We start from the raw sequence: 15,589 nt of genomic DNA, 5'->3' as shown, positions 1-15,589 counted from the left end.
AACAATGTTCCAGATTTGAGTCTTTCCCCTTTCACACCTCTTCGTCCGATTTCGTTGAAAAGTACTATCCTTTTAACTTCTTTGAAGACATTACTCCGTGATTTTTATCGAGAGTTTTCTTAGGTGACCTAGGTCATTTAAGATATAATTAACTATAGGGGCTTGCCCTTATAGGAAGCTTTTCCGAACTCAGCTTAAAATAAACTCTAATTAATTATTTGTATTAAACAGGGGAACTTGTAGGCAAATAAAACGGTTTCGCAGACCCAAACGGATGTCATATGTTTTCTTAGTTTATTTAATCGAGTCTCACCCTCAAGTCTTGTGTTTATCCCTCGGGGTAGATACAGGATTTGAGGTAGAGTGCTCTTTCGTTTAAACTATGAAAAATATGATGTCAGTTTGATTTCATATTTTTCTAAAATTATATACATATATATACGTAAATTAAAACGTCCTTTTGAAGCGGGCGATGGGATTTCAATTCCGGCTGCCGACAGCTTCTTACGGGCGACCCCCCAAACTTTTAATTTTCTTTTAGTGCCGACAAGCATGCAACGCAAGGGAACAATTACCATTGTAAGAAATGATTGAAACCAACAATAACGCACAAAAATAACCAAAGCATCAGACATTCATTTATTCTTCCCATAGCTTCAAAAATATTAAAAAATGTCTTTCCTATGGGAAAAGGCATTTCAAACCCAACATACACAAGAGATGCGGGCAGGCGTCTTACACAGTGTGGTGCCTCTTGGTATAATGGTTTGAATTTTATCAAAAAACTATTAAGGGTCTATTTGGGGCAGCTGCAGCTTATTGAATAATCCTCTGATAAGCTGATTAAAAATAATCTGCTGATAAGCTAGATGCGTTGACTATTGCAAATTTTATTTTTTTTGGAAAAGTCTCTGATAAGCTAGATGCGTTGACTATTGCAAATTTTAATTTTTTTGGAAAAGTCTGACCGCAGCCAGAAAGTTGCCACCGCATCTGCCACCGCACCTAGATAGGTGCGGTGTGAAAACGTTCTCTACGTTTTGAAAACGCGTAAGCTGTCAAAACTCTGCTTACCCAAACGAGTCTGGTGTATTTTCAAAATGCTACCGCACCAAATAAGCTGCCCCAAACGGACCCTAAATTAAGTGTGGCCTCATGGAAGCATTTCTGAGATTGGTGACCTTTTCGGGAAATTAACACCATTGGGGCAAAACCATCTAACTACTCTCGATAGATAAAAATTTGGGTGGTTGTTACATATGATATTAGAGCATTACATGACTCTGAAGAAGAAAACTAAGACTTGTAACGAATAAGGTGCTACGCATGATAGCCATTTCTTAAACCCAAGATGAGTCACAAAGTAAAATAAGGTGAGAAACAACTCCTAAATCTATATGGGTCACCTATAGAATCCTATGGATGGTTAAGAAAACTGATAAAGACGTCAGTTACTTAAATGAGTGAGATCGTGAAACCCCTTAAATAGAATGAAGTTGAACTCATAAACATTGAGGCACATTTTTGTGTAATGGTTGGAATTTCTCCAAAAGTTAAGCATGCTCTTATGAGAGTGTTTTTGGGACTGGTTACCACAAGGGAAGTTATACCAATGGCCATAAGACTAAGGCGGACAATATCTTGATGGATAAGAGTTGGCGTTGTTACAAAAAAGGTGCATCATACCCATTATTTATTTAGTTTGACATAATTTGTTCGTTACAAGTTGGGAAGCACAAACTGAACCAGGAATCTTCAGGAAGCTAAGCATACACACATTTCACCAAATATACTACCTAACTTTCAGCTTCCTTATGCTACCTCATAGTCTGTTCTTTAGAAGAAAAAAAAGCAAAGAGAGTGGAAAACAAGAAATATTTTCACTATTAGAGCAAAGAGAGTGGAAGACGATAAATACTGGATGTGTCACCACAAGAATCAGTTAATAAAAGATTATTCGTTAGTTACTAAATAAAATTTTGTAAAGAGTTGTGTAATTTGTTTTTTCATTTATCAATATGATTTTTTTTTATTTGTTACTTCCAAAAGAAAGAAGATTGGCTAGTGAAGTCTGGAGGATTTCGTGGGATAACGAGTTTTATAATTTTGGAGTTCTTTTCCATAAGCCTCGTTTTATAAATTTGTGTCACAAGTTTTTCGGAGTTTTATAGTTTTACACTCAATGGCAACGGCGATTTCTATTAGATAATATGTATTTGATGTTGTGGCGATTTTGAAAAGTAAACTTTTTTGCAATATTTAAAAAATTTATGATGGTTTGATGTATTTACATATTTTGGTAAGATTATTTTTTGCAACTTTATGGCCGCATTTTACCTTTTTTTTTTTTTGCAATTAGATTGATAAAGTAAAAATACTTTTGATTTGTAAATGAGAACTTTCCCATACTGTTTGTCTCAATATCATCTTCCATTGTCTTTTTGAGACATAAAGTAACATATATGTGGCAGCGGTGACCATCTTTGTTACTCCTATAGGCAATTCTTGGCATTGATGGGATATATGATAATTGGGTTTACGAGTTCTTTCTATTTTCGGGTAGGAGGAATACAAAAATAAACTACCCAATGCGTAGTTTATTGGAGTTTATTGGTGGTGTTATGCACCTTATGCCCATGGCTATTACATCTTGTGCCAGTTTTACAGGCAAGAGAAATGTGAAGTATTGATTGGCACTTAACACGAATTGTGAGCATTTAACATTAATGCTCTCAATGGTGGGTTCACATTATAAAGAAGAATATGCTTCAGGACTTGTAATTATTTTTATCATTTTTAAAATTTCAAGGCTTAAAAAATATTTTTTTTTTGTTTGAAGGATTCTTTTGATTGACTTCTCAAATTGTATTATCATATTTTTTTCATGAATGATAGTGTAAATTAATCATTGAACCCATTTTGGCAGCTTGAACGAGAGGTGAGGGAGCCTATTATAATAATTTGCTCATTTTTTTTCTATTTTCACCTGATACTTTATTTTCTTCAACTATCCAAGCATTAGTCAAACAACTAAAGACGCCTTCGTGTATTCATTGCGAGTTGCACCTTAGGGACTGTTTGTTTTCAAGATTTAGCATCATGTAGTTTTTTTAGCTACATACAATTTACCATCTTCTTAAATTTTGTTTTACTTCCCGTATTAGGCTAAATACTACATTCAGTTAGTCCGAAGAGTCGTAAAACTAAGATAATTTTTTATCACATTTCAAGATATTAATAATTAAACTCATAGATAAATGAAGATATTTCAATTTATGAGATTTGGTTAAAGAGATTTATAAATAAACAAAAAAAAAAATTGAATAATTACATAAAAGACAAAAATACCCTTAAATTCATATATCGCACCGTTAACTTTAACAGAGATTATGATTTAAGACCAATTTAGAATACCTTTTAATAGTCGGGGACTAAATTGGAGCATTTTAAAAAATTCGGGACTAAATTGGCCACTTCTTAATAGTCTGGAGACCATTTTGGGCTTTTGCTAATTTTTGACATGATATTTAGGTCACTGACTTTATTCTTTAAAAATCAATTTCCATTGTGGGAACCGACAAATCAAAAAATATCCCAAATATGAGTGAACAATAACATTTAAGACACCAGATGATTATATTATAACTTGTTATATCTTTTGGATTGTCTAATGCACCCAATATTTTTATGAGATTGATGAATCAAGTATTTAGATAGTGTACTTTAACGACAATCATTAAAACTCTACCCAAGCAAAGAATCAAATAAACCAATTATTACCTAAGTTAAAGGATTAGTAATATGATAATATCAAAATGTGCACATGTTATAATCAATAAACTTATCTATTGGCTTTATGGTGTCTTCCAAGGAATTTGAACTGGATTCTTTAAAAATCTAAACAATCCTTGATCGTATCTAATGCTTAGAGTTTTCATGGTATAGCTACATTTCATGGTATAGCTAGAGTTCATTAGAACATCAAACCATCAATGCCCCTTCAATAGATATTATGAAAAAAGATAAGTTTAGTTGAAAGCCATCTTGCCAAAGTCCTCGAACAAACAAAAGTCCAATGGCAGCATCCAGTTTTGAAACCATTTAATTTAAAAATAAATGAAGGTATCATGTGTTCTCTAGTGTTGATGAAGGTGCCATTCTCAGACAAGAAGGTTGCCCAATCATCTACCTTAGCAATAAGTTGAATGAGGCTGAACGAATATAATTGGCTTATGAAAAAGAATTTCATGTCCTTGTTCTAGTACTGAAATATTGGCGCCATGACTTTCACTTGATTTATCATGGCCACAAGGATACATCATTGTCCTTTCTGCTACATTATTGATTAATGATGGATATATTGATGAAGTTAGTATCCTTGTATTAGTAAGACCACCCTTCAAGTTCATCTTTTTTTGTGGAATGCATGTAAGTGGAATGGTAGGACAAGCCGAAGGGATAAAATTATAAATTTAAATGAATGTCGACTTTACTAGCCTTCATTAAAATATAGCAAGGATTGTAAGACAATGCCATGCATGCCAAAAAGGAAAATCTGTCAAACTATTTGGATTAATTTGTTTATGTGTTCATATTGGGATTACAAAGAAATGTTTGTAGCCACGATTGTATGTATAATGGCAGTAATAAATAGATTGTCTAAAATGACTAACTTAATTCTATACTCCAAAACTATTGATGCATCTTACGTAGACAAACCTTCTCTCAAGGGAAATAAATAGCTTAAATAAAAGACATGTCCGATTTGTTTCATATTAAAAGCTTTATGGAAACTGTTAAACATTAACCCTTAAGTTCAATTTTAATCCCTCAAAAAAAGAGAAACAGAGGCTGTAAATAACAATCTTAAAATCTATTAATGTTTGGTTGAAAAGAGATAAGAGTAATTGGGATATGCACCTTCCTACTACTGAATTTGCTTAAAATAGCTCTATATAAAAAATTATGACCAAGATATCATTTAAAATTGTGCAAGTATTGAATCCTAGAAATCCAATGCATCTAGTCTATTTACTGATGCATGCATATTCTGATTCTACTGCATAATTTGCTATGCATATACACGATTTGCATGATGAGCTTCAAAAATAGATTGAAAAATAGATTGAATCATACCATAAGAAATATTTTCATGCTGTCAATGTTAAGAGAAGTGCATAAGAGTATGACCAGTGTCACTTTATCAAATTATTCATATACATCCCAAACACTTCACGTAAACCAGATATAAGAAACACCGTGCAATGGTCTACGAACCTTTCAAAGCTAATCAAAAAGTCATTTGTAACTCTTATAATTTTAATTTGTCTCTCATATATTTATTAATCATGATGAATATTTTGAAGATATATTGTTGTATCACAAAATATTTGAACAATAATAATTGCTTATTTCCTTCTACAAAAGAAATTTCTACTAAAATTGTTGCCTTAAAAAATTTAATCATTCAATCTCAGTTAGTCTACTAGGCTAAAATTATCGATTTAGAAGAAGTAACACTTGATAAAAACTTAAAAGATTGGCTTTGAATCATATGGAAAACTTGATACCCTTTAAATGATACATAGATGACTAAAGGGGAATATCTTAACTCTCCAATGAAAAGTTCTTTGAAACTTTGAGGAGTTGAAGAAGTAGACGCGTACAAACACCCCAAAAAATCCTATTAAAGCAAAAATGCCAAAAGGCTAACCGCCACAAGTCAAACTAAGCCAAAATAGACATGAAAAGCCTCATTTACTTTAGAATCATTTATGTATAAATGTCATCAGAATTCTTCTAAAATTTTAAATTATCCTGGCGAATATTGTCCAAGCTTCATTTAATATGACATAAATTGCAGTGATTTCATGTTATCTTAAAAATATATCTTAAATTCTTAAGACTATTAGTAACATGACAGAAGCCAGTTATACAACTAGTAAATCAGGATAACGCATGGTTATATTGCAGTGCAAGAGTAGCAAATGTCAATGCCTTATGAGAAATAGTTATTAGAAAAAAAAAATGGACAGTACACTCAGATTTAGAAAAACCTTGCAGAAAGAGCATCATTGGGGGATCTTCCATCTTCCTTGTCATCAACGGTCTTTCCCGCATCCAAATTCAACTCTTCAAGCTTTGAGCAAGGTTCAAAGTCAAACCCACAATCCCTATTTATACTCAGAAAATAACTACCAAACATCAAAATTTTCTATCAATCATAAAAGATAAAGTTACTCAATATCAAACAATCTGATTTGACATATAAAAATTATAACTTCCGCATAAAATAAATACTGGAATTTATTCCGTGTAACCAAAATTAACACTTAATAAGCAACCCAAATTTTGATGGCATTTCTCCATTATGTTTTTTTTATCATCATAGCCTCTTTAAGTAGAAAAAAACTCAGAAAAGTTGTTGCTCATCAACCCACTCCGCTTAGTAGAGATATGCTACTCGGTATTACAGAATATAGGGCACACTATCTTATAATCAGAATGCCTTATAGAAATATGGCACGCAAAACTTTTGCTTCATTATCTTCTGCCTGACCCCTTCTTCGTATTCCTGTTCCCACACTGCATCCACATTTTCCCACCATTTCATCCATTCTAACTTACAAATTGGTTGAAAAAAAAAAAATGAAGTTGCCCATTTCCTTTCCAACGAATGCCACCTTCCCTTCCTCAGCCCTATCCATTGGCCTCTCTATTACCATATTCCCCTCTCATCCTCTGCTCTCAATTTGTTAGTAATGCAGTTCTCCCTTTCTTCCTCTTATTATTGGGAATAGGCAGTACTGATGGTAAATTAAAGAACTTCTACGAACATGAAAAGTGTTGGAAGGTTCATATTAATAATCTTACAGTAGACCGGCAGATATTAATTGATATATCTTTAGTAGAGTGCAACTAGCAGGCAAAATAACCAAAAATATTGATGACTGAGAGTCAGAAATGGCAGATAGGTAATCTGTTGTTCATGAGTTGCGTTTCTAACATGTGTAAAAAACTAGCCTGTGTGTTTAACCTGAAACAAAACCTAGCATTAAGAATGAATAAAACAGCAGATAATGCATAATCAGTCAGAATAGATCCACCATTAAAAAACTTAAATCAACTAAAGGCCAGTTGCACACCTCCTCCATAGATCGTATACATTCTTTCATCTACTACTATTTTTGGTACTGGAATTTTATGGCCCCTCCACCAACTTCACCCAGTAGGTAAACAACAGCATACTATGTGCTCTTGATAAGAAAGAGATGAATTTCCACAAAAATTAGGGCAAACAAAATATTTTATTTCACTAACACAAAACAGCATAATCAGAATATATAAATGATAAACTCCTACATTTCGAGAGAAGTGATCTCTCCCAAATCCTAACCCTAACACCTACATTCGTGAGGTAGGTGATCTCTCCCGAATCCTAATCCGAACATTCAAGACAACAACCACACATAACAAAACCATAGCATTTGCACCTAAAATAAGTCTTCAAATTATTTGGTGGGTTGGGCGTTTGTCTACCATTACTCCCCTCCGAATAAGACGCATTATTCTCAAGATGGAAAAGAAAAAATGATGTTGGGTCAAGTCGTATAGCTCCTACGTTGCATCATAATCTGCCAATCATTTCCATTTAATCAGAAAGTTATAGTAGCCCTCATGAGTTCGAAATAAAGTCTTGTAAACATCCTTCGGCCACATTTGCATCTGTTGGTATCCTAACTTCATGTCAATCTAGGAGAATAACACAGCCTGAACCAACTCGTCCCGTAGCTCATTAATCACTGAGATAAAAAATTTCTCATGTAAGGTTACCTTATTCACTATCTCATAATCCACACAGAAATGCCAGCTCTCTTCCTTCTTCTTCACTAGCTAGATAGGACTAAACAAAGAGCTCATAATAGATTGTATGATATTTGCCTCCAACGTCTCATATTAATATCTAGACCTCATCCATCTCTACTTGGGGGCACACTAATGAAAGAAACTCCCCATCTCAAGTAATTGCATGCCTGTGCTCCCTCCCAAGTAGTAATCCGTATGACACCTAAAAAACTTCTACAAACTATTGTCGGAGCTATTATCAGTGTTGAAATCTCCACCAACTCCATATCACGTGTCTCTTCCATGCAATAAACAGAACCATAGGCATCCTATCCTTAAAGGTAGGCATCTTCAGTTTTATTAGGCATGAGTATCGTCCCAAATTTTCTTGACCAAAACACATTCCAGTAATGAAGCGAGAGTTGAGTTCCCTTCCTCAACCTATATTGATTTTCCTTCTTTTATAAGTCTAGCTCACTTCTAAGCTTGTCTGTCCCCATAAACTCCTAAATGCCCTTTCGCCTGGAAGCCTGCTGTAGCAAAAGGCACTGGCAAAATTAGTTGCAACCCTCCATCAACGTCCCACCCACTGTGGTTTCTTGTTACAGGCTGAAATCCTTCGAAATGATCTTCTTCAGTCCTAAATCGCACCTAATTCATTTTCGACTGACACTCGTTCAATAACTCAAAGACAAGCAACTCTCTCCAAATGCTACTGCTCGAATCTGCTCCCAACTCCGTTCAATCTCTTCCATTTGTCCCAACAACCTAAATGTCATGTTGTTCCTTCCAAGTTTTTTGCTCGAGTCCGCTCCCCATTCCTTTGCTCAAACCTGCGGCTCCAAATCTACCTAAGGCAATGGTGTTGTCCTGATGTAGCATAAATCCTTCAAATTGTTTTCGCGCACATGCCCTCTAAAATTCATTGCTTAATTTGGCAGTGGTCGACAGCGGATTTGTGTGAAACTCCATGATCGTCTTCATCATTTCTTTCAAGACTATGAGTTTTCATTCTATGGATGAAACCCGCCCCTCCATGGCTGAGAAAAACTCCACTCCATATCTGATTTGGCTCCTCTCCCTCTAATTTCTCCTCTGAAGCATTTATTTTTTTGGTCGTCATTACTCCCAAGAAGGTTTTCGATCACAGAGGTGGAACTCCTTTACGTCGTAATCTCGTCGTTTGCCCTACCCAGGAAGCTCAAGTTGTGGTTGTGTTGCCAAGTTCGACTCATGTACGTGATCCTGTCATTGGCTTGTTGGCTTTCCAGCTAGGTCAAATAACAACGGCATCGCGAGGGTCGTTGTACAGTGCGATCACGTCAGCCCCCTGCTAGCTCAAATTGTGTTTGTTCTCGACTAGGAATGCACGATCCTGACATTGCTTCCTTGTACTCGTTGATATTCAATCAAGAGAGTGGTGCCCATATGTCCTGATCCTGTCAATTTTCTTAGCTCCAATCACATGATGTTCAACCATGGCCGCAAATGTATCGTGATCTCTTCCCTTTCTATAATTGAATGCTTTGATACCAATTTCATATGAAAGGGATGAGATTCCACAAAGAATATGGCAAACAAAAAATTTTATTTCACTAACACAAAACGACACTACCCGTTAATATAAATGATAAGCACCTTACGATTCAAGAGGCAGACGATCTTTCTCAAACTTTAACCCTAACATATCTCAAAAACCTTATCTCTTAGATTCAAGATAACAATCACACATAACATAACATAACCCTAACCTATTAAACCATATTTATACCCCACAATAATAACTAACAAAAGACAAAATTACCCTTTTAGCCTTGCACCTAAAAATAAGACTTCAAATTATTTGGCAAGCTAGGCACCTATATACTGACTCTCAATATGCATTTATGGTTCCAAAGCATGCATTACTATCATTAGGAACATCAATATGTCAAAAACTGAGGTGTAAGTAAAGTTATTTGTGTTCTGATTTATACTAAATAACATGTCATTCAAATGCTACCATAAGCACTCAGAATTGCTTTTCATCAAAAAATTATAAGAGTTTCATAAACTTATACCCAGAAAATAATTTAAAAGCCTCAAATACAACTACATTTAGCACAAACCCTTTTCATATTGCAACCAAAAGTTATGTCAAGACAACTAACACAAAATGTTACGCTAGATTTAAAAGCCAAAATGATCGAAACAAACCCTAGGCACAGGCTTTAAAATTGGACTTTAGAGTGCACGCTAGAAGTCACCACTAATGCAACTAGGTTCATAATAAAATCTAGCTAGCATCTTTTTTTAAAGAGCATAAAATTTGAAACATAATGAAGAATTACATTAAAATACCAAAAAGGAAAAAAGATAAATTAAATAATAATAATAGCTCAAGATAATATAGCAGAAAGATGAAAGCGTCAAAATATTTCAAAATAGCTTGTTCAGAGAGTCAAATTAGATCTCTAAAACGAAACAAAACTAGACATAAAATAAAATGCCGAACAATGTCTAAAAGAGCATAAAAAGGGTCATACCTAGACAAAAATGATAATATGATGGAGTGATGAGGTATGAAAAAAATGTGTGCAATTAAATAAAAAAATAGTAAAAAGAACTATTAAGATTTATAAGAAGCCAAGAACTTTATAAAGAGGGTAGTCAATAAAGACAACTACAAACCCCAGAAATGTAGACGATTTGTACAGTACAGCGAAATTATGGAAAGAAACTATTAAATACTAGTAAAGAAAAAGAAAGAAGATATAGAGTAAAATGAAGTTAAATATATTAAGAATGAAGAAAATTAAACTATAAATAAAAAAGAAGACATCACAGGCAGATTACAAAATTAATTTTAAACTTATTAAATAAGAGCTTTAAAGAGTTGCTCTGAGAAAATGAACAGAATAAGAAACCGTATTATAGATTGAACTACCATAAGTGAAGGCCAGATTTTGAAGAACTAAACTTTTATTTTCATATAAGATACCTAAAAAGAATTGAAGGTTTTAAATACATACTAAACAAATATTATAAACAAAGCTTGAATGTTAAGACAGTGCAAAAGAAAAAACATTTTAATACAAGTATTCAAAAATAAGGATATATTCAGAATTTTTAATTATAGTTCAAAAAAAACTAATGAAATTCTACTACTCCAATGATAGCTGAGAACTTACATGCATCAAAACTCTACATCGTTGGATTTATTTCCGTAAAACCCTCAGATTGCAATCTTTGTGCTTTCATGTGGGATCGTCGGGCCCTAGTTTTTTTCCCTCCTTTTATTCTTTGATTTATCCCAATTTAGTAATGCCTCTCATACATCTATATATATATATATATATATATATATATATATTATATCTGTGTGTGCGCGCACGTGTGCGTGTGTGTGAAAGAATTAGCTTAAATAGTATCAAATCATATGTATATGGCTCAGCTCTTGTACAAAGAATTGAATAAAACTCTTGGGAGTTCTTTTCATTATTTTATTTTCAACATGGTATTGAGTTCTTTGATGTTCCTTCAAAGGAAGCAACCATGATTAATGATGAATACTAGACCAAAGAAGAACTCGATGTATTTCAAACAACTTATCGCTTGAATGGGAAAAATTAGCTTAAATAGTCTCAAATCATGAAGACATTTTCTACAAGAAAAGGAAAAGATCCAACAACTTGTGGATCTAACTCTAGAGCCCAAAAACCCTAAATTCTTGCTTTGAGAAGAAATCAATTCCATGATCATGACATGAGTGTGGAACATCATGATACCAAAAATCAACGAGCATTTTATAATTCTCTTCATCGCCAAAAAAAAAAAATGGAATGCAGTTGTTGATCTAATTTTCAGTGTGATCTAGTTTTCATCTTAGGGTTTAGGGTCTAACCTTAGGATTCTCCCTTTTACTATCTTAGAGCCCTAGAAATGAGACCTCCCTCATTTTAGAAATTCAAACTACTTCTTTACCCTTTTGGAGTTTCGAATGTGTGGTCTTGGTCTCTAGCACTTAGGAGGTTGAAACCAACATGAGAAAACACAAAAGGAGTCTCTATAGGACCATTACACCTTGGGATTGCATTATGCACAATTTGCACATTCGGGTGCAAAAACTTCGCAATTCGAACGGTCAACATGTTAAATATTGCAATTCACGTCACCTATGTCTTTATGTGTTGCATAATTAATCGAAATTTAAATAAAATTTTGAAACGATTGATCACGGACTCGAAATTTCAACCAAAATCGAATTCGAAGTATTTTCGACCCGATCGTTGGCGAGGATGTCTGAACGACCACGGATGACAAAACGAACCGCGCTGGCATGTCCGAAACGTTAATTTTAGCTAGGAGGGACACACATTTTGCTAAAGCGTCGTGCACAAATAAATTGCACGAAGTTTGACGATTTTTAAATAAAAAAGAAAGAGAAATTACTTGAATCCCTAAACCTTAACTCACGCACGTGCCTAATCCTTCCCCGATCCTTCTCCATTTGGCCTAATTCTTTTCTCTCCCACGAGCGAGCCCTAGCCAAGCCCGACTCCTCTTCCACCTCTTCGATCGCTCGCAACCCTAGCTAACCCGGCGCTCCTCTCCATTGTCGAGAAGCTTCGTCCGAGGTCCCCTCTCTCCCCCATGCTCCAGTAAGGCTTACACCTGCCTCCACCTGCTCCCTGCGCCACCTGCTCACCATGCCTCTATGTCTTTTGTCGTCATTCCCGTCCCCTTTCACTCGGTTCACCGCCCCAGAGAAGTTTCCTCCTCTTCCTTGGCTATACAAAAACCACTCTTGGTGGAAGGTTTTCGGTTGTTGAAGCTTTGATATAAGGGGAGGTTCTGCCAAAATTTTGGGTTGTGCATGTCTTTGCAATTTTGGAGCTCTGTAGCTTCATTTGGTGGTCTCTGTCTTATGTGTCTGGGCCTTTTGGAATCATGTTATTCTCTTGGGTAAATTCCTGAGCAGGGTAACTTCTTACCCTCTCTTTTCTCCTATATTTCATATTCCCTCTAGTGCTTTTTTTATTTTGAGTTTATATAAAAATGTTGGCTTATACAAAAAAAAAAAAGAAAGAAGTAGAATATTTTTGGTTGGGCTTCAATCAGGCTTCTTTTCTTTTTTAAATATGTTGCTCTATGCATTCTTGGACACCGTCCTTGTTATATTGATAAATCTACTTGCATATGCATCAATTCTAACATTCAAGTTTCGGAAGGAATGATACGGACATTATGTTGCTGGCCTAGCATCATGCATACTGTTCTGAGATACAAAATAAACTTTGAGATATAAAGTTATTGGAATTTAGTGGGATGGAATCGATGGGAGAAACATTTATGCTTCTTACTCTTTCATTGTGAAGAAGTGATAAGAGCATTTGCTTTTGGTTTCTTGTTCATGGTTTTGTTTAAAAGAATTGCAGTTTGTATCACTATTTCATATGTGACGGCATTAACCTCAATTTTAATATGGATTCATGTGCTATGGTATGCATTTTCATTTTGGCATCCGTTTTGCCAACTGTGTTCCAATATGGATCTCTATGTTTGGTCTCTACGTTTGGTCTTTATTTCCTGCTAAGCAGACCTGCTTCTTTCAAATATGAGGTTATCCCATCAACACATCAAGGCTTTCGCAAAAATTTGCACTATACGGGAAAGTGAATTCTCTCAGATTTCTAATGAATATATTTAAGTGTGGCATTATCATTTAGGCTGCTTCAAAAATTATACCATGCATCTATTGAGAAATGAACTTTTTTTGCTATGGTTTTACTCTTATGATCAACCATTTTATTTAGAATATACAAACACAGAAGCTGCTTCTTGTTAATGGATTCATTTCTATTCCTGTTAGCAATGCTTTCAAACATATGTATATATACAGGTTTTGTTTAATTCTCATGCATTTTGGAAAGACCTACATACAGATCACTTGAAATCTGATTTTTACACACATACTACTAAATCTTTGCGCACTTCACATAGTTAGCAACTAATCCTCGTTTTCTTTTATCTTCCTTACACATGAAAAGGAGTGTATCCAACTTTTTAAGGTTAGAATCGTGATATTTTGATGCAACGTGAAAAATTGGGTGGCATAAATGTAAGAGCTGAAATTGTGGTGTATGCACGCAAGGTCTTGTTGGACTCTTTTTGGCCAAATGCTTTGATGTGGTTGTTGTCTTAAATGCAGAGCAAATGATGTTTGCTTGACACTATTATTGTTTTGTTCGATTTTATGGCAGATTCGCTCCATATTTATGCTGATTTAAAAAGTTTAAAGAGTTGTTTTTTGCTCTTCATTCTTGCCGATTTGAGAGCTATTGTTATGTTCTATGCGATATTTGAGGAAAACTGGAACATTCACATTCATATTGCCAAATTTCTTATATATTTACATTTATAACACCTAGGTTTTACTTTTACATTTATACCACTCGATTCTTGTACATTTACATATCCAACACCCAAACTTTGACATTTACATATATACCACCAAAATTTCAAATGGTTGTTTTTTGCTCTATGTTGCGTCAATTTGAGAAGATTTAAGGGGGTTTTTATACATCGATTTGGGCACTTTAAGCGCTGATTTTTTTAGGCTTTTATACATCGATTTGGGCACTTTAAGTGCTGATTTTTAGAAGCTTTTATACATTGATTTGGGCACTTTAAATGCTGACTTTGGGACTGATTTGATCATTCTTTTGAAAGAATTTAAACGTCTTTAGGCCGATTCACTTGCGGTTTTGTCTTTTGCTTAGCAGATTTTTTTTAAAAGTGGGTCAATCTCCTTCTCCTATGATTTGCTTTTGTTATATTTTTCTTTATTAATATTTAAGTCAAAAATGGAAATTTTTTATTTAATTAGTTGGAAAACACTTATAAGATATTTGAGGATTAGTTAGAAAACATTTAAAAGATATTTGAGGACTAGTTAAAAACACTTAATTGAGGATAAAACACCTTAAATCACTTTAAACACAGGTTAAAGTGTAGGCTTCCTAAATTTTATGAGCACACCCTAGGTCAGAGTTCTTCTACCTAAATTTCAAATGAATGATAAAACTAGGCATAAGTTAATTAAAATAAAAGACATAAAGAGACACCTAGTTCATAATTTCATTTTAATTAAATCAAGTAGTAGAATTTCTGTCATGACTTAACCTATAGTGAAACCTAATGCTCCGGAATTTGAGCTTGAGCCTTATACTCAAATCCTCCTGGCAATTGCGAACATATTTAATGTCACATATAAATCACATACTCCTGGTCCTTTATACATGATATCGTCATCGTGTTTTCGTGTTTTGTTTTACTCGTTCGTGTTTTTTTATTATGATTTTTTTATACCGGATTTTCTAGAAATTTGTTTAAGTTTCTTGTAATTTGATGTTATTTTTATTGCATTATTTATTTTAATATACATGCTAAACTCCTTGGGTGGAGAACAGTAGTACATATGTTAGGAGATACACCGGACTCTTGAAACCCAAAAACAATTATACTTGCAAATACAAACATAAACTAAACTTGCAGTAGCTACAGTTTGAAGCTTGGAACAAGCCTTCGTGGGCAGCACGACGGAGAAATAGCAGGTGAAGGTTAACGAACTACAACAGCAAACTTTTTCTTAGAATTAAACAAGTCATAGGATTTTGAGGTGATTTGTCTAGCGCAATATAAATCCTCACTTTATCTTTTAGGCTTTTGCACAATTATATTGTGCAACATAAGTCCTAACTCA

General features: G+C 34.3%; 1 protein-coding gene across 1 annotated transcript in view; it reads right to left on the bottom strand.

The window, feature by feature from the left end:
* Nucleotides 1–15,589, bottom strand: part of LOC110026529 (serine/threonine-protein kinase STY46-like) — a gene marked incomplete at its 3' end in the record, with an annotated part of 108,573 nt that overhangs the window by 75,584 nt on the left and 17,400 nt on the right. The window contains 1 exon segment of the mRNA XM_020727496.1: nucleotides 6,057–6,139. Coding sequence (XP_020583155.1) covers nucleotides 6,057–6,139 — 83 coding nt within the window.

The sequence above is a fragment of the Phalaenopsis equestris genome, unplaced genomic scaffold (genome assembly GCF_001263595.1).
Source record: "Phalaenopsis equestris unplaced genomic scaffold, ASM126359v1 Scaffold000376, whole genome shotgun sequence".
NCBI lineage: Eukaryota > Viridiplantae > Streptophyta > Magnoliopsida > Asparagales > Orchidaceae > Phalaenopsis > Phalaenopsis equestris.
The sequence above is the reverse complement of the archived record's forward strand: the minus strand, read 5'-3'. Positions and strand labels throughout refer to the sequence as shown.